Genomic DNA, 19759 nt, shown 5'->3' on the forward strand with positions numbered 1-19759 from the left:
TTTGTATCGCCACCAATTGAAATGCCTTTCTCGTTGTGCGGGACTGATTAATCTGGGACACAGCGGAAGGGTTTGGGTGACTGCCTCGAGCCCCGCTATCAAGCTCCCTAATTAAACTATTAATCTCGCATCATTAACCTCCACAGACCGCCGTCTACCCGCTACTTTGTGACACGGCTGCACTTTGGCTTATGAAAACAACTCCATTTCCTTTATTTTGTTGACGCTATTATTCTACAAATCAGGCGTATTGCTTTTTCCGGATCATTTTCCTGCCGCCGCGGTCCCCATAGTCCGCAGCTGTGTGCTAAATGCATTACTCTCTCCGAGTGGCTCTCCAAGGTGGATATGGTTACCTTTAATTAAAAGATAATCAATTTCTCTGTCCCCCGTTTGATTTTGAACCAGGAGACCATATGGACCGTTAAAAAAAAGAAAAACAATCCAATTTCCAGCTGCCCAGCTGCCCGTCTGCTCGCACCCCCGTCCGCAAACCGTTTTGGCACGTGCGTTACATCAGCACATTGTAAGAGCTTTTGGAGATTGCCAATTTAATCTAAAAGCTTGTTTTACACGGCACCATTTGGGCAGCTGCTGTTTGGGTCAAAATATTATAAATTATAATAAGCTATTTTGTAATTCTATTGCTTCAAGTTAATTTTGACATTTGACCTTTGTAAAATTCGTGTTAGAACTGGGGAACAAAAGCCAAGATACCAATATTTTGTTTTAAATGTGCATCTCTTCCTGGTTCTATTTGATTTCTTCTGAGATCAGCAGTTCCTATTTATTTGCGGGAAGAAAAAAAAATCAGAGCGACACATTGGTCAGGATCCCCTTATTTCTAGCTAGCCTGCTAATAGCGGCCGTGCACCTCATACAGTTCGATATTCTAAACCGTCACTTAAAAAGGTAATAAATTAATTACGGTGGCATGGTAATCCTCGCCAAGGAGTCCTTTGCGGTCCCCTTCGCATGAAAAGCCCGTCCAGATTACCAAGGGGGAGAGGCGCGCCCAGGCGACACATACATCAAAAGCTTATTAACGCCGGCGAAATAACTCGCAACGGCGGCGCTGCAAAACGATAGGTCGCTCCAAGAAGCCGGCAGTCCGACTTTGAGTCCGACCTTGCGGGCCCAGAGGCCTATTGTGTGTACAAGTACCCCCCCCCCGGCTTGATTAGGCGGCTTAGCTCCCGGGGGAGGATCGATGGGGATGTCTGCGATCAGCACTCACTGTAATAACATTGCATTGTGCGCACTCAATGACAACGCAAGACCAACAATGTCACCGAGCTGATAGTGCCGCCGAGGACTTTTTTTTCTTCTTCTGCCGAACCACGACGGCGCTTTAATTGTGCAGCGGTGCAAAATGAAGGAGTGTTTTGAGGCAACGAGCAAACGCCGGCGTCTCGCGGTCGCTGGGCTCCGTCGCCGAGGACCCTTCGCACGCCACTCGTTTCCAAGCCGGCTGCTTCAGAGCACCGACGAAGCATCCTCGGAGCGTGACTATTCTTGGCCGAGCCCACACACAAACATGTCCCGCGCATTTTTCTTTTGCGTCTCTTTCTGCCCACACGCAAACTGCGTGTCAGGTCATTGACTTTTGAGGAAAACTCCAGATTTATTTCAAATCCAATGAGATTACTGGGAGTTTTGGGAAGGTTCGGTTTCTCCGTTGACAATCGAAGCGATAAAGCAAGTAGGAATCCACACCGGTTAGAATCACGTGTAGCTTTGATGATTTCCCCTGCAACTCAAAACTGTTGGGTCTTCACAGTTCTTGCTGAGCCCCTGACCTGAATCACTTTTTCTTCTTCGTGAAAAGAGACAGACTGAAGCTGCGTAATTATAAACCTGTCATGCACCCTCAGCCATAATATCTGTCTGCTGTCTGTACTATAACACAGGAAATCCAAAACCAGCACTATCAAGTTCACATAACTTGAGTTGCAGAGAAATTACAGGCACCGCATTTATGCAAGCCTGCTATTAGTGGTAGGTGTTATTTTGGCCCCCCAACGGTCTTATTTTAATTCCACGTCTGCTCTACGCCAGCGGTAATAACAGGTCTGCTCTGCCCGCTTTTTTTTCTTCCGCATGCATGCACACTAAAATACAAGCGCAGCTTAACCTCAGACCAAAGGCGGGCTTCATTGGGTTCTTTTGGGGTTTATCTTCCCGTTCTCGATGGGAATTCATGCCGGTGTCTGTATCGCTTACTCATTTCCAAGCGCAACCGTGTGGCTTTATCTGTAAAATGAGAGACAAGGGAAATATTGCTCCGAAGGAAGCCGGTGATGGGTCGTCGCGCATCGTAGGCTGAACCTATGATTACGCAAGACTGCAAACCCTTGAGAGTGCAACACATCCATATGAACAATACATATAAAAGGAAATAAGTAATCATTAAAAGAAGCTAATAAATGCCAAAATAAAAAAAATACAGGCATACAAGGTAGATGAGATTCACAGAAAAAAAAAAAAAAAATCTAAATCAAGGAGATACACCACCTCAAGACGACATTGCACACAGAGTTCAAGGAAGCAAAGAGGTCAAGGGGTCATATCTCGTCAGAGAGCAAGACGTGAAAGGAAGCGCCACTTGGCATGGCTCCATTGTGGGTGCGCCTGTAATTGAATTACAGTGTCCCTTTGACAGCCGCTATAGGTGAGGTCATGTGTTGAATTAAATCTGTCCCTAACCTTGTCTTGGCCGCGGCACAGTTTCTCAGGCCCCCAAAGGTGCAGCAACAGTGCCACATACCACTCTTCATCTTGCTTCGGCCCAAGCTGTCATTCATAGTGACAGCGGACGGATAGACACACATGGCTCTTTATTATAACACAGCGGAGGCTCAACATTGACCCAAGTGGATTGTCCAACGAAAAAACAGGGAACTTCGGAGTGTATGCGTCGACTGTTTCCGGCAAAAGTGACTTACATTCTGCCACGGAGGAGATCACGGCGCAGCTGAAGAGCAGGGGCAGGACGAGACACGCCCCTCTGCGTGTGGGGGGCGCCATGTCTCAAGGTCGACACTGCTGCTGCTGCTCCCACCCTCGGTCGTCGTCCCCCTGCTTAGACGTGTCCTGCTCTGACACGATCAAAGGCTAAAACCTGTAAAGGAAAACGTGAACAAAATTAATGATCAGAAATATACGTATATACACACCTTTCTTATCCCATTTTAGACCCTAACTCGCTGGAACTTATTATTATTATTGGTATTTTACATAAGTAATGTTATTTGAGGGTTTCAGGAAGTAAAACAGAAGCAAAGGCTGCAATTTGCCCTGGGATTAATAGAATGCTACCAACACATCTACCAAAGATCCAGTAAGACAACAGAACATGGAATCTCAAAAATGGATATTCTGCTCCAACGACACAAACGACAAAATTGTGCTCGGGGCAGGTGAAGCAAGTAAAACCAGCAACTCCGGTGTAGTTCCAAGAATTTGAGGAAAGTAAGAAAAAGCAAGATGGCCGCCGTGAGGATGTTTAAAATCGGGAGGCTCTCCCAGAGGAACGGCGTCCACTTGACGCTCTCCATTAGCGAGATTGCCACCCCAGATGGGTTCAAATTAGCAAGAGTGCCGGCGTGCTGCTGAAAAGCAACATGTATGCGTAGCGAGACCCCGCCCGCCACCTCTTAGATGGCGCCCCCCCCACGGGGACACCGCTAGCTGCATGTGCGCCACAAATGAAGCGCAATTAAGCAGGCCGTAAAGGCGAGAGCATTGCTGTTAAAACAGTTGGAAGAAATGTGCTACAAGCAAAAAAAAAAATCCCTTCCAAAGCACACGGGGCTTCTTTTTGGTCTTTTTAGGAATTAGATTTAGTGTTGGAAATAATAGGATCAAGATATATGACCTAAAGTTTTTCCCCTTATAGCCTGCAGTTTCTGCCTAATGCTATTACAAAGTAACTGTGCGTGCTCATAAATTGCACTAACAAAATTTCTTATCCTCTCGCCCGCGGGGCATCTTTGATGAGCAATTGTAACGCCGTAAAGCAGACCCGCAATATGGTACGGATAGAAATCTCGTTCGTGGAATTAAAGCAGTATCTCCAGAGGACTTTTGGGGTTAAAAACAAAAACAAAAAAAAGAAATGTATGAGAAAAGTTTTATGAAAAGTCTTGAAGGGCTTTTTGAGAATAAATCTTTAGCATATTTTTACACACGCTGGGTGGCCAGTCAGCTTTTGTTCATTCATGTTGGCGTGTGAGGGAGACAAAGCGTCGGGTGTTTGCGGTGGGAATAACGTTCCATTCTTGAGCGTCGGGAGATGTTGAGCTGCGTGTTACTCACGAAGCGGTTTCACAATATTTGCCGGACACCTTCTCCGACCGCCCTGCGGGGCAATCCAGACTGGGGGAGACAAAAGCCCAAGTGTCAAGATTTGTTTTTTTTCTCCTGTGAAAGCACGACTGAGTGGAATGACTTAAAGGATTGTTGTGAGTCACCTGAAACCTGAAGCCTCACCTGAGTTTGAAACCTTGGGTAGACATTTGTATATATAGCACATGTTCTTTACAATGTCAATTCTAAATAAATTCTGCTCAAGTTGGATATTCCGCAAAAGTGCCTGTTTGGTTCCTAGAAGATGAAATTGTTTGAAGGCTAAAAGGACACTCGGTAGAACATTTGGAGGGAAATAATTCCATTTGTGCATTCAACAGCTAGCACCAGATGCTAATACGCGACTCAGTGTGCCAACAGTAGCGGCTCACCATCTTCTGCAATCCAAATTGAACATATTGGAAGCTAAAATTTTATTTCCAGCTAATGCCCCAAGTGGGCACCCTCTCCCACCCCAAAAAAAGAGCAATGTAGCTTGTGTCAAGTTTGTTGGCTGACAAATTCGTTTTGACGCCTGTTTTCATGCGCATTTCGCGTGCGGCGGCGCGGCGCGGCTGATAGAGTTGGCTCACCGCCGCGGCTTCCGAACCCTTGGCTGTTGTCGCCAGATATCTTCCGCAGCAGATGCCGGCAACGGGCAGATGCTCTTCATCTTCAATGAGACAAATTCCTCGAGCGATGTTTCATTCTTTATTTATCAAGCAACTTATTTACGCCCCGCGCTGGCTTCACAGTAAAGTGTGGTTGTAACACGACGCCGGAAGGAATTTATATTGACACGTATCAGAGACTCAAACATAGTCATTTAGGAAGAAGCTTTTAGGAGTCTAGGGAGTCCCCCCACGGATAATGCAACTAGCATGACATATGTGCTATATAAGTAAAGAGCTCGGCAGACGCAAGACTAAGAGGTTTAGGCAAGTAATTAGACAGGCAACAAATGGACGGCCAATGGTCAACGTGGAGAACAAAATCTTTAGGAGGGAAACTGGTACTGGTCTACACATGATTGGTATTAGGCCACACAGAGAAACTGAACAAAAGAAATGAAAAACCAATAAAACAATCCGAAATAAGTTGTGTATTGAAAATCAGGCTGAAAAGAAAACGGCTAAAATGTCTTTAGGGAGCTTCTTCGGAAAAAGGGGAAAAAGCCAAATGATGACACTGAAGAGGTAACAACTTACGAGAAAAAGATTAAGGAGACAATTATCGTACTTCCGCCTTTTTACATCAACAGCCCAACCAGTCGTAATTCAGAAAATGTCCCAAAAATATTCAGTTGGATTTTGCAATACAAAAGCAAAACATGACACGAAAAGAAGACGACATATAAATTACATTTTCTTTGCCACCGTGCAAAAAAAACAATCCTTAGTGTTGAAAACTTAAAATATGGGTCTTAATCACTGCTGGTGATTTTCATCCACCAATCCCGCTGTGAATAATATGAGGCGACAGGCTGGCAAATGAGCTCTTCAAAACTGCTTTGGCCACTGGAATTGTGATTGTGATTAAAATTAAGGGAGAATATTCAGAGATTGACCTCTACTAAAAAAAAAATAAATAGAAAAGAAAACTTCCCGCTTCCATCCGGCAGTGGGCCTTTATACAGGAGCAGGGTCGTGAATGTTGTTTGAACTCAGGCTGAATAATTATCGATCGGCCGTCCTCTGCGTTCGCCGATGCCTGTGCTCGCATGCTTTCGCAGAGTTTGTCTTGTACTGGTGGAGACGAGGCTTGCGGGCCAGGGGGTGGCGAGGGGTTGTCGGAACTCAAGTGTGTGCGTGTGTGTGTGTTGTGTGTGATTGAGGGAGGGTTGGCGGGTGAGACTGTGGGAGTCTTTGCCTTCTGCGCCTGCCTGCTTAGTCATTTTACAGTGCCATCTGTCCTCAAGCAAAGCGTCAAGTGGGGCCGCCTTAGGCCGTTTTTTTGCTCACCGGGCCGTATTTGCCATTGATGTACACGTGCACATCTGCTGTCGAAAATATACTTGAATATTAAATATGTAACCGTTGTCAGGTTGGCTTCGAAGGGCTTTTAAGGGTCTTCTCACCCCAAACTCAGAAATAAAAATGACTTCAGAATTGACCAGAAAGTTGACCATTTTTGTTTGAAGCGGCCATTTTAGGTGAATCCCAGGACTAGTGCTTTAATGCGAGGGGGATTTAATATTAGGAGCCCAAATTGCATGCCGTCCAAATTTAAGGGTTTCCTATCACAAAAGGAGCGTGAGGTTCCGTTTACTTTGACCATTGTACTGACAACAGACACTCGCTCAAGAGCAATTAAATTATCTATGCTTGTTCATGCAGTGGCAGTCGAGGCTTCTATTCCATTTATTGGAAAATACACAGTGTCATTTTCTGAATGACATTCTAATCCTAAAGCTGTTAGTATTCCTGTTTGGACAATAGCTCATTATACCTCAGGTTGTCAATACTTTACTTTCTTCACACCAAACGTGTCCAAGTATTCACACCTTTAGCTTTTTTTTGGGTTGATGAATGTGTTTTACATTGAAGCCTGCCTCTTGATTTATTAGCGGTCCTTTGCACAGCGCAAGCCATTTTCCCTCGCGACAACACCGATAATCACCCTCCAATAAATCCAATTGAGAGTGTGCATCATCTTCAACGTGTAATACGTATCAGCATAATGCCCATCACCTCTCATTGCTAGATTGATTTGCGTATCCACTGCCCCTGGAGGTGTAAATCTCTAACCCTAACCCCCCCCCCCCCCAATCAGAGGGAATTTATGGATGCGCTTGAGTTTAGTTAAATGTTCACTCAGCCATAATAAACGCCACGTCGACAGTGCATCATACGAGTGAAGCAACCTGCGAGCGTCCTCGTTTAATCAAGCGTATTGAAACCCAGCCCCCTTGTGCGTCACGAAAGGTGCGCCATGTGTCATTTCTCACGTAGCAAATGAGGCCGGGTTGCGTCACCGGCGCGGACACGCACTTTACACCTGTGATTTATTACAGCTGGGCTCGGATGGAATTGTAGGTCAAGTTTACTTAATGTTTCACACTAGGTCATGCGAGAGCGTGTGATCCGTGCTCGAGCCCACTCGACACCGACGATTCAATACGCTTGTCATACAGTTATTGTGAGGCCATTGTCGCTCACAAATTATTCATTAGAACAAAGAACTGTAGCGGGCCACAACTCACACCAAGTCACTCAACATCCAGATCGGTTAACCAGTTAGTAGTAGTTACTGTGCACATTAACAGAAGGACAGTACGTCCTGACTCAGCTCAAAGACATCCGCTGCAGTCTTTCAGCTGTCTTCTTGGTAGTAAGGCGTTAACAATTAACCCCCCGCAATCGGCTTGTAAACAGACGCGCTGTAAAACTCGATAGGTCACAGGATGTTAGCCTTTGTTGGCTCCGATTTCAATGCGAAACCTTCTCGTGGCAACGGCGTATAAAAGACACGCACCATCAACTTTGCGCTTACAGCAAAAGGGAAAGAAAATAACGTGGTTATGTGACGCTTTAATTTCGCCACGCGGGGCCGAGCGTCTCGCTGTTATTCTCCCTGAGGTCCTTTTTTGAGAGTGAAAAAAAAAAAAAAAAAATAGCCTTCGAGGGCATGAAAAACAAACATGAGAGCCATGTTGAAATTCTGCTTGTTTGTGAAGCACAACACAAACCTCTTATCACCCCCGCAAAAGGCCGTCATTAGCTAGCCGCACTGTTAGCCCCGTGTATCCCAAGGGGCCCTTTAGACTAGACAAGTGAAAATGGAGGAAAAACTCTGTCAGCTTTGGCTTTTTGATTACATGACGCCGGTTCTAAAACAAGTAAAAACGAGGGCTGGGCTGTCATTTTTACTGGTAAGAATGGATGGTTTATGGTGACTGGAATCAATGGAGACTTATGTTTAGCGCTTAGTGGTTAGCACGTCTGCCCGAGGTTCGGGGTTCGAATCTTGGCTCCGGACGACTTTTGTGGCAAATGACTTAACATGCTGCGTTCGACGTTAACCCGAAGGGGAGGAGCTCGTAGCTGCTTTAACCCAGCTGCTATTTTGTGGATCAAACTGACTCACCGTCCATCGAGAAAAATATTTTGCGTAATGAAACGAATGGATTGGGGCCTTATTTCTGCTCTTGCTGTTTTAACGACATCAGTTTTTAAATCTTTTTTCATAACGCGTATTGGTGAACTGAAAAGAGGGGGTTTACTTAAATGACTGAATATTCGCTGACCAGCTTGGTACTGCGATTGCTATTCAAAAAGTGGCATAGGGGTGAGGGCATTAAAGTCCCAATATTATGCAAGCGTATAGATGGAGGGGGGGGGGGGGAATTTGAGGGTTTGATACTATTCAGCAGGTGTCTCCACTGTTTGAAATCAATTACCACCAGTCAGCCAGTGCTTAGAGTTGGGGTATTGTAAATCAGCTTGGTGTCAAGCCAGATTAGGGACTGTAACGGCCTGTGGAGTAGAGCTCTTTGGCCAGCAGGGACCCAATTTCGAGGTATGTGTGACAGTAACCCCCCTCCCCGCCGGTTGTAATTGTTTGGCGATACTTTCAAATGAAATAAGAGATGGAGAGACAGATAACGATCGCATCTTTTTTTAAGAGGGGCTCGGCTCGGCTCGGAGCGTCGCAGCGACGCGATAAATAAGGAACGCCGGAGCCCTGCAGAGTGCAAGCTGTTACTTTTGCTCTTTTTCCAATACAGTTTCTATACCTTTAAAATGTCAAGAGGACTGCGGGAAAAATGTGGGATCAATGAAAGGGATTGCTGAGGGGAAATATTGGAGTGGCTGGCATGTGTAGTTAACCAGTCCTGAGAATCGAATGGAAGTGGGACTAACATTCTGTTAAATGTAGTTGTTTGTCGCTAACTCGCTTTTGGGTCAACGCTTGAGACTCACCAAATTGGCACAAAAGAATTTGACAAGATATTGTTTGTGTACACATGAAGAGGACAAAAGAAAAACCTAGCTCTATTTCAAACACAATGGTACTCCAAAATTAGATTTGTTAAAACACACAACCAGTGACTATTGTACAATGAGGGCATGCAATTGTAGCTTTGAATGCCCACATTCTTTGACGATTGTCTACAAAGCAAAGACTTGTTTCGTTTAACAAGAAACTACGTCGAAACACAATGGGAAGAATCGCGTGTGTGGTTCAAGGTTGACTGAACGCAACATTGCGGCGGAGTTTGATGTGATATTACGGCAAAGTGTGCACTTTCACACATAAAACAACAGCACAACATTGCGGGAGAAGTGGCGGGCGTTAACTTGACACCCAGACACTGCATTGTGGAATTGTTTCACATAAAGGCGCTGTCCTAGCTTTGATTCTACCTCAGAAGAATTGACAGGTTAAGTTTGTCTATATTGGTGTAATTCATACGGGGTAAAAGGTGGGAAAATGACAGGCAACGCAAAAGGGGCCATCCCTACAAAACGTAATCAAAGTTGATCGTACCCTGAGGAAGTGAACTGTCCCGGAAAACTATTCCATATATACAGCGACGGGAAATAAGACGGAAAATGTAGGTAGCATAAAAGGAATGCTATTTATATAGCTGACAGATTTTCCCCCCCATATTGCCTACGCATTCTGATCGAGGTTTACCAGACCCAACCGCAGTACATGTACACTGGCGAAATGAACTGCATCGAAGTGGTGGAAATGTGTCTCGACTCCAAGGTTGCTGGAGAAACGGACACTCGTATGCGATGAATTGTAGGGGAAAAAACTTGCTTATGTTTATAGAGGTGAATTTGTGTGCTGCGACAGCTATCAGCAAAGAAAAGCCATTTTTAACATTAGCTCTTCACCTAACAAGCCTTTCTGTCTTTGGTTGTTTCTCTACTCCTGTGGGTCAATTACTCCCTCTTCTGTCTTTTTGTGTCTGTCTGAGCCGGTCTGCTGGACCAGATGGGACCGTATATCTTCCATGGCTCTCCAGAGGCCCGGGGATTTAAAATGTAAACGACACTAGTATGGGAATCGTTCAGACTTTCTACGTATTCCAGTCTACTCAAATGAGATCTAGTCCAGTCTGCCTTAAATCACGATTAATGTGCCACAGAGCAATTAACTTCAAGTAGGATGTCCTTATACCTAATCTTAATTGATGTAGTTTGACATTATATGTACAGGAGGGAGTCTACAAACTGGATTCGATGGCAGAGGACTTCTGGTTGTCAGTCGATCGCAGGGCAAACAACCAATCAACCAAAGAACTTTATTTAATTTCAGATGCCTTGCAATGTGGCCGCATTACTGAGTAAGAAATATGAACAAGGGTCTTGTGCTCATCTTCCTGTTGAATGAAGCTACTAGCTTAGAGCCGATTACGGATCCCGCATCAGGAAGTCAGATGTCGGACTTTCACCTTAGAACACCTTGCAGGTAATGAGGTCGTATCTGGACATGGAATCTGTCGTCGGGGAAAAGATCATGCTTCATCCTGCCTCTCTCGAGGTGGCAGCCCTGACAGGTGGAAAGAGTGAGGAACAACATGCGAGCGCTCCGATCGATCGCCAGCTGACTAGCGAGGTCCATTATAACGACAAGCCGGAGCCTCGGCGCGATGACCCGCACTCCGCCGATGGCCTCATTACTACCTACGGATGTCTCACTGGGACCAATCTCTCTCTTGCTGGCCCTCCTGTTCTGTTTCTCTTGCCGGTTTATTTTCCCTCTCAACATCATCTCCCTTTACAAATCGTTGGACTGGATTTGACGCTCTGAGTTAATGGAAGTCACTTAAAAGCGGCAGAACCACACAATGTGCGAGTTGACGCGGCAAAATGTTTCAGATTTAGATGGGCGCGGTATCGGCTGCGATAAGGAAACAGACGCTAAGTGAAATATTGCCCACCCCTCAACCTGTCTATCAACAGATACGCTATCTGCTCCACTTACCCTCACACCCGCTGTTCAACTGGTTATTTTCAAATCCTCAGACCTTGGAAGACTTATTTATACCCTCGCCCTACCGCACCCACTCGCTCGCTCAGCAGTGCAGCTGCAGATAGGATTTACCTGCCGTCCACACAACCTCCAGACTATCAATTACCGCCGTTACCATTTGTAGAATCACTGTTCTCCCGCACGCACATAGTCGAGCCGGGCGAGCAACTCCCGGATATTCCCATCCTAGGATTTGTTGTGGCTTGGCAGTAAAAGTTTTACTGACTGTAGCTCACTCTCAGTGGAGCTCACTCGCTCACAGGCCCAAAATAATTGTCTGAAAAATGTTGCAGAGAGTTTGAACCCAGAACCTGAGAACTGTGAGCCAGACATGCTCCGCATCATACTGTCTGCCGGACCCAGATATCGCTCCAAATTCTTCCTGACAGGTCATCTCATTCTCCTGACAATTATTGGGCCGAACACTGCGGCCGCCGCATGGGAATAGGACATGTCACTCACCCTCCCGCCAAGATCCACCCTGACACCCAAAGTGCCTGCTGTCGGGTCAGCAAACGATAAGCCATCACGGTGATCAAGCCCAAGTCATTCCGTCGACTGGTTCAACGTAATCCCAGTCAAGTGTTGTTTAGACCGAAGGCGTCGCTTTTGATCCCTGAGACCGAACAACCATGCAGGAGACAGACATCAGGTAGGAGGAGGCCAGAGGCTAACACTTCCAGTTAAAGCCCTGTGAGGACACCTTCCGTCCGTGGGTCATATAGGCAGCTTGTGAAGTAAGAGCTGAGGCAAGGAATTCCTTGTGTGCGAGTCATCCACATCCTGCAGCAGCCAGCAGTGGTGCCGTGATCATTAGGATAACACGTTCAGGTCAAATGTCACAGTCCCATGTTCATGTCTGTCGTCTTGACCCTTCAGATGAGTTCCTTGGCGCGCCATTTGTATGAACACAGCCACGACCCAAATGCTGGAGATCCCTCCATTTCCTAGAGGCGCTTGTTAGGACGAGCAGGGCAAGCAGAGTCTGTCGTGTTTACTAATGTTGGAGCAACGCCTTTATCGGGCAAGAGATTTGTAGGGGAAGAGGCAGGGGATTAGCCGTCAAATTGCCAGGCAGACAGCATCCCCGCTGCAGGGTTGCGAAGCGATAATCTCTAGAGCTAGAAGGGGGAGATCCCGATAAAGATTTGGTGCTAGGTCTGGACTGCTAAAACGGGGAGATGGGGGGAGAGCTTCAAAAACTTTGCGAGTGCTACTACTTGAGCACATGGTGGTTTTCATAGAAAATATTTTTGCCAAGAACAATGATGACTGGATGACAGAGGGATATTTGATAGAAAGGAGTGCCATCTATATCTATTCTTGAAAAAGTCAAACGTGTTACGTCAGTGATTAAAACTGGTCAAAAGTTTTGACTTGCAGCGTTTAAAGATCATGTCGATAATGGACTTGTTCTTTAACTGATTTGTATTGGTCTCACATCTTTCAAACACAATAACCTAGCCTTTGACAAGACTTTTGTATTCACTAGTAGTCACTCTCTTTGTCGCCCTTGCCTCCGTGGACAATACCTCCCAGACGCAGGAATGTCTCATCAGCCTCCAGCATCCTTTACAGGGCCCAGAACGGCCCAAAAAAGCAGTGCGCAGTCTATAAATAAGTCAGGCGTACTAATGAAACCAACGTCCATCCATCTTCCTAAAACAAGCCAAGGACTTGGAAGTCAAGCAGAAATGAAATAGGGAAAAGCAAAATGTCTCAAAATGCGAGGCTAGAAATGGCTTGCTATTATATACAGTAACATTTTAATGATAGTCAGACTCTGTCATGTTTTGTCACGCTACGCCGGGCTGCCGAAAATGAGGTCATAACTCGTTGAAGCGGCGACAGCGGGAGCTGATAAAGTAATCAAGCAGAACGCGGAGTCGACACCCGACATTTGGAGAAATTGGGAGGGCCCGGGCACAAACGAGGGGTGTCGGGAAGCGGCGGCATAAATCTGCCGAAAGAGACTATGCTGCCAGAACCAAACGGCGCATAAATCAAGAACCCTTTTCCATTTTTATTTGGTTTAGCAACACAGCAGCCTAAAGGGAGCGACCCCCCCCAGCTGTTTTAGCATGTCAGGATATTGCAGGAATTCCAAAAATGGCACACTGCTTTTATTTTGTCGACTGATTAAGTAGATTTGTGTTACTATTGAGTACAGTGGACCCTCTCGTTACCCGATGAATCAGTTCCAACATGTGCGAGCGAAACCAAATCAAATGGAAACCAAAGCAATAGTAATAATGAATGCAATGCAGACATCCAAAATGTTAACAAAAAATGCATTTGAAATGTAATGTTAGCTTAAAATAATGTACACAGTGAAGTGATGATCCGTATAAGCATGTCACGTGTACTCTACGTGTTACAGTCTCTCACTCTTTATCTGTTTGAATGTTTATACTGGAGTCCTACTGTGAAAAATATTCATCTATACCACTGCCTGCTTGTCTCATTATTCTCTTGTCCAAAAGCATTTCTGTCCTCTTCAGCAACTCTGTCAAAATGTCAACCTATAGAGCAGAGACGTCTTTTGGACTGCGCTCTTGCACTCACTCTACTGCAATTCCTTCGAGTGATCTTAGTGGTAAAGCAGAATTTGCCCCCTCCCCCTTTTATACATCTCATCCCAGCAGCCGTCACAACAAATGAGGCTTCGCGCTAGGAGCAAAATGTCACAACCGTGCCCGGAAAGTGACTATCAGCACAACTAAGACATCGGCGCTGTTGGTGGCGGCTGATTGAAGTTGGGTATGATGCGTGACTATCTGGCGCGTTCAGCCCCCTCTCGACTGCACGGCGCGGGACTGGTAATTAGGCCTCGTCATCACAAAGCGGATACTTTGACCTTGTCGCCGGCGGGCGGTTTAATTCTTGGCGCAAAAACCAAACAACGTTGACTTCTTTGAGGCGGATCACAAACATAGCTGTTCTGCATCAAAGTGTCAAACTCGTTTTAACACCGCAAATTAGGCTTGGGGATCGGAGAAGACGGCACAGTGGTGGGATTCCATTAAAAAGAAAATATCACATGAACAAACAAACATTATAATTGCAAACTGACATTATAATTGCATGTTAATCCAATCAAAACATAGTAGAAATTTTTTTCAAATCCAATTCAGTTTGGTAAGGCACACATATTTGATCACCAAATGTATGATTTAAATATTTTGGTTGTATAATTTTGGTTTTGTTTATTCAATTTTTTCCTTAAATATGTATTTTTTGCAAATGCCTGTGTATCAAAACAATGATGTATTGACATTTGGGTTTGGCCTTCCTAGACTTTAATCTGTGATTCAAAAGCAACCCTCTCTGGTGTCCCAACTGGGAGGAGAGCAATTAGGTAAATCCATCAGGCATTAATAGGCCATTAAATATCTACCCAAGTCACATGTGATGAGAAATCAAGTTGAATGGAAAAATCCATGGGCTCCCATCCATAATTACTTTTGAGGAATCCTACGGGGAGGAAAGACGACAGATTGCCTGCGAGACAGAGTGTGATTCATTCCAAAGGAAGGCCTCCAAGTCAGAAAAGTGATATTTGTTTGCACAAGATCTAATAAAGATAAGGAGCCACTTCCCCGGATCCTGTCCTGGATGTCTCTGGTGGTTCTCCACAACATTACTGACTGACTGACTGAGGTTTAGTTGGGAAAAGAAACGGTGTGAAGTGTCACTGACCGGCCTGGCGGAGGTGAAAGGGGATCGGGAGGTGACCGAGGCTTTTTGTCTTCTTTGTTTAAGCAGCTCAACAGACCTTCTAACGGCCATGGTTGGGTTTTTGCCTCAAGGTCATAGTTTAACCATGTGTCAACACAAGACGCATTTTATTATCTTTTTGGTCCTGCAGCTGACAAATCCAGCGATTGTCTTGTGCAAAGTGGCCACAGTGTCTTGAGAATAGTAGAAAGTTACTTGCAACAGGGCTAACAATGTTTACAACTTAAAAAGTGAAGGTTATACTTTGCAAAAGCCAAATCTGTGGCCTCATCATCAACTAAAAAAGGCTCACACGTTTGTCATATTGACTTGTGGTTATTAAATAAAGCCTGTTACTTTAAATGAAACAATATGAGGCATAAGGTTTTGAGTGTGGCAGGTCCCAAAAGCAACATTTGTGGTTTTCGAGAAATCCCCTTGTTTGCAAATAGAAAAGGCGAACAGTGTAAAGTCTTGAGTGATAGTTCGACTTTGGAGGCCGGACAGCTCGTGAAAGCAAAATTTGTGGCTTTGGAGCACCCCCGCCCCTGCAAATAGAAAAAGCCACAAGTGTGCGAAACACTCACGTGTTTACATTTGCTTAAAATATAACAAAAAGAGGCGTAAGGCTTTGCGTGAAGCCTTTCCGCGGAGGCCCCTAAAGCTCACCAAAGCAAAACTGTGTGGCTTTTGAATGTTGCCCCCTCCTGCAATTATCCGGGATTTCAAAGTCTCTCCGTGTCCCCCTCAGACTGGAATTTGTGTCGTTGAAATTCTAGCCTGCGGATTGCCCGGGGAGATAAAGGCAACTGGAAAAGCAGGTTGTTTGGCCCTGGCGTGGGCCCTAATGCGGCAGAGATGGCAGGGTGCCTCACCTTAGCAGCGGTAGCTAGGGGGACATTCTATGGCCCTGGTCTATTCAAAGTCCTCTTGAATAAGTCCGGGGAGGGCTCGCGACAGACGGGGCAATTTGCCAGAGAGCCAGCCAATAGAGCAAAGACAAGACGAGGGTTAAACTATTGTTTTGGCTTAACAAGCAAGAGTGAGCAAGGACAAAAGGGAAGCCCACAAAAAGAGTGAAGGAAGAAAATACCTGACTGCTCGAGTGTGACACATCAACTTAGTTTGTTACTTTCACCACATAGATTAAAAGAAGTAACTTCTGCCATTGTCCCACCGAGTCACTCGGTAATAGTTGTCCAATAATGCACCTGCGCCAGATCTCCTTCCGCCAAGATTTCACTCGGACCAAAAGTCACTGTTAACGTTCCACTTACCCATTCATGTCAACTCCAAATAAATCTTGTTTTATTCCCTCTCACTTTCAGGCACTTATTCCAGAGGGAAGTGTGCTCTAATCCGCGGAAAGGCAATCCAATGGTATCCCAAAAAAACCCCCAAAAAACGGATTATCCCTCAGAACATTCTTCAAGGTGCTCTTCTTGTATTATTCCATAAAACAGGGGAAAATTAAAGTCTTCTTTGCTGTGTTACAACTCCAGCCCGATAGCCGCGTCTTGTTTGGGAACGATCCTTCAGAGAGCAGAGCTGGTTCGCACACTGAGCGGGTGCTCAGAAATGGTACGGGAGAAGCCAAACCCACCGAGTGATGTCACCGGTGTCGGATTTCAGCGGAGCAGCAAGGGGAGGAGAGCCTGGACCTTACCTTGCTGCGCTGTGGCCAATGGGAGACCAATCTGTTGTACACCTTCATGTAAAACTAAATTCCAAGATAAGGTATGACCACACGTGATGTTGTTGTTTTTTTTTTTAACTTGAAGAAACTTGTCTGCCTATTGTACCCGCTACCTCACTTCCATGTAAAGGGAGTTGATGAAATCTAGCCGGTACCCAATCTTGACATGATAAAGCGGACTATAAAAATACTTTCGACGCCCTAAGTCATTTCTGGAGAACCTCACAAAGTGCGACCTTGACACATTCCCGGGGGAATGTGCCAATCTGACACCTTGCAATGAAAACAGTCTATCAAATCTCGCAAGACTTCAGAGTATCTTCAGCGAACGCTTTCATTTCTGCCAGAAAGGGCTACCAAGGAACATCGTCATGGTCAGCCCGCAAGGTGATTAGAAAAACAAAATGCTAAGCCCCATTGAAGATCCCATTTGAAGAGATTATTCGGTGCCCCCTACTGGCAGAAACGTACAGATGCAATAATTTAGCTCCCGACCATCAGATTTGCATTAAGAGAGACAAATTATGCAAAATGTAAATTCAGCAGGGTTTGGAGTCTGCGTACAAGCACATTCAGTCTCCAGACACACTCGCACCAACTCCCCGTGGTCAAAGTCCGCTAGCCACAGAGCTAATCATCCACAACAGATGTTCAAAAATGTTCAGCGGGATTTATGACAGAGCTCAAAGGAACAGCCAAGTCAGCCTCCGGGCGCTCTTTATTCCCCTCTCTCCTCTGTCCTACAAGGACGAGGGATGGCACCAAGAGGAGGTTGTCAGCACAACCATTCTCCCCTCCCAAAATTCCCTTGCTCTGTGAGATTCGCCATCCGAGACGACGGCGCTTTAATAGATCACCCGGCCTCGGGACCTTGAGGAAAGTTTGCTCATTTATCCCGGTAATACTGTGCGGACTGTAACTTGGCTCATCCGGCAATGCTTGGGCCATGTTCCCCCGTCCATGTAATGATTTTTTTTTTTTTTAAATCAGTGACATTGCTGACACTGCAAGTCACAGTCAAGACAAATGCTTGCAGAGGATGCCATTTGTAATCTCATGTAGTATTAGGGATTTAATAACGCATTAAAGACTCGAATCATCACCAGATTCTCACCACTACCTATGGTCAAAAGCTAGCACACATCTATTTTTGGTTTCTTCATCGTAACATCGTCACTCAGCAACATCTTTTAAGAAGTCAACTCAAAGATTCAAACGGCTTATGATGGGTTTCCGCTAAATGGTAATGTTGACTGTCTCCTAGGCTCAAACTCCACAGCGAAAAATGGCAAAGCGCAATGTGTTCTACATTTCTCCGCGTCGCTAACAGTGAGCGACAGCTTAATTTCACTGGAGGCTGCAGATGTGCACATGCAGCAAGAGCGGTGATTGTTTTATCTCCAACTTTTCATTCTGGCTTTGAACAAAAGCGGATATGGGTCATCTGATTAAACTATAATTCCAGCACGACAATATAATCAGGCTCATTAAAAGTCCTCAAATCGTACAACACAAATATCTGCTAAAAATGGGAAGGAGAAAAAGACAACCGGCGTAGAATTTTGGGAACCCTGTCGTTGCATTAACAAAGACGTGACTGTGCTGGGGGAACTTCTAGAGAACAATTAGCACCCACGCACCCCTTGAGAGAAGGAATAGAAAAGGAACACGTTTGCCGCAGATGTAAACAGCGTAGGTGTCTCCAGTGAAATAAAACGGCACGTTCGCTGACAATCAAAGTGACGAACAAATCTCACCGCCATACACGGTAAAGTGGAAGATTATATCGACTGGTGTTCAGAGACAATCAGTAACTCCAAGATTTCAAAATGGCGGCCATGTTAATCATTCAGTGCCGTACGGAGAGATGCGACAAATAAGGCACAAGTAGTCCACAAAGAAGCTTATCCAAAAGGCGTCGAGTCTTGCCACAAGCTTTTGATAGCATGTAAAAAACGGTTTGAAAGTGATATGGTGTCATTTCCGAAAACCTCTCCCGGGGACTTTACATGGAGCCAAAGCAATAATAAATGTCATTGCTGTCGTTACAGTAGAACATAAGAATTCAATTCTCTTCCGACTGGTACTGTTGCTCTAATCTTTGTATGTGTCTGACAAATGACTAATGCTGCACTTTCCTAAGAGATTTTGGGGCAATGCAGAGCCATTTTTGCGATGTTACAAAAGGCCGTAGAAAACAAAGCCACTGCTCTGTTAACGGTTAAACCCCCGTCAAATGATTTATGGACACTGTGTTATTGTTGCGTTAGCTTTATTCAGTTCTGGGCATTATTTTAAAGTCGATTTTTGGCTAAAATAGTCTGTTGTGTGGAGGCTATTCCACTTGCCCCGAACGAGACGGCGCCTGTGGGAATTTGAACACACAACCCAGAAGGACCCCCGCAATCATTGCTAAAACTGTTGCCTGGGGTGAGACTCTTTTACTACTTTCCCCCACCCCCACGTTTGAATGGGCTTGCATAGGCCACCACCGACACCGCCGCCAACCCCCTCCACAAAGAATGAATTTATAACATAGTGACAAGCACCCATCCCCCGCTCATTCCACAACACTGAAAAAGGGGTGACAACCTTTTCAATCAGAAGGGAGCCTGGCGGCCTCAGTGGTGCGATTCGAGCCGGTGGGGAAACAATGCTCGAGAGCTCGCCGAGGCTGATGAACACCTGGATGGAGCCAGACAGCTCTCTGCCTGGCAGTGGAGGGGGCCCAGTCAACGTCTGATGGGAAGAGAGAGCGCTGGAGGCGGCAGGACAGGGGTGAATCTTTATCAATATCGCTGTCTGCGCAAGCCTAACAAGTCCAGTCTGCCAAAAGACTCTCTCACGGTTCAGGGAATAAAGCCTTCCAGAGAGTCAGGCTCGGGTTGGACCTTGGCGAGCGACTGACGGGAAGGAAAAAGCTTCACGTCATTCATTTATTCCGCTTAAAAATAACAACACAACCTACGCTTCATTCATCACCTCTGCCGAACATTAAAACTCTCGACGTGA

At 45.6% G+C, this 19759-nt stretch overlaps 1 protein-coding gene across 4 annotated transcripts in view; it reads right to left on the reverse strand.

Moving 5' to 3' along the window:
- LOC147045882 (receptor-type tyrosine-protein phosphatase F-like) overlaps positions 1 to 19759 on the reverse strand; it is a 180470-nt gene that overhangs the window by 62247 nt on the left and 98464 nt on the right. For 3 of the 4 annotated variants that reach the window (XM_085929539.1, XM_085929542.1, XM_085929543.1), the window contains one exon: positions 2946 to 3121. In XM_085929539.1, the coding sequence (XP_085785665.1) occupies positions 2946 to 3027 (82 nt within the window). In that variant the 5' untranslated portion in view covers positions 3028 to 3121. Of the gene's footprint in view, positions 1 to 2945; positions 3122 to 16328; positions 16622 to 19759 lie in introns of those variants that run through there. The other variant, XM_085929541.1, reaches the window with a different exon arrangement.

The sequence above is a fragment of the Syngnathus leptorhynchus genome, chromosome 14 (genome assembly GCF_054491065.1).
Source record: "Syngnathus leptorhynchus isolate UIUO chromosome 14, UIUO_Slep, whole genome shotgun sequence".
Taxonomy (NCBI): Eukaryota; Metazoa; Chordata; class Actinopteri; order Syngnathiformes; family Syngnathidae; genus Syngnathus; species Syngnathus leptorhynchus.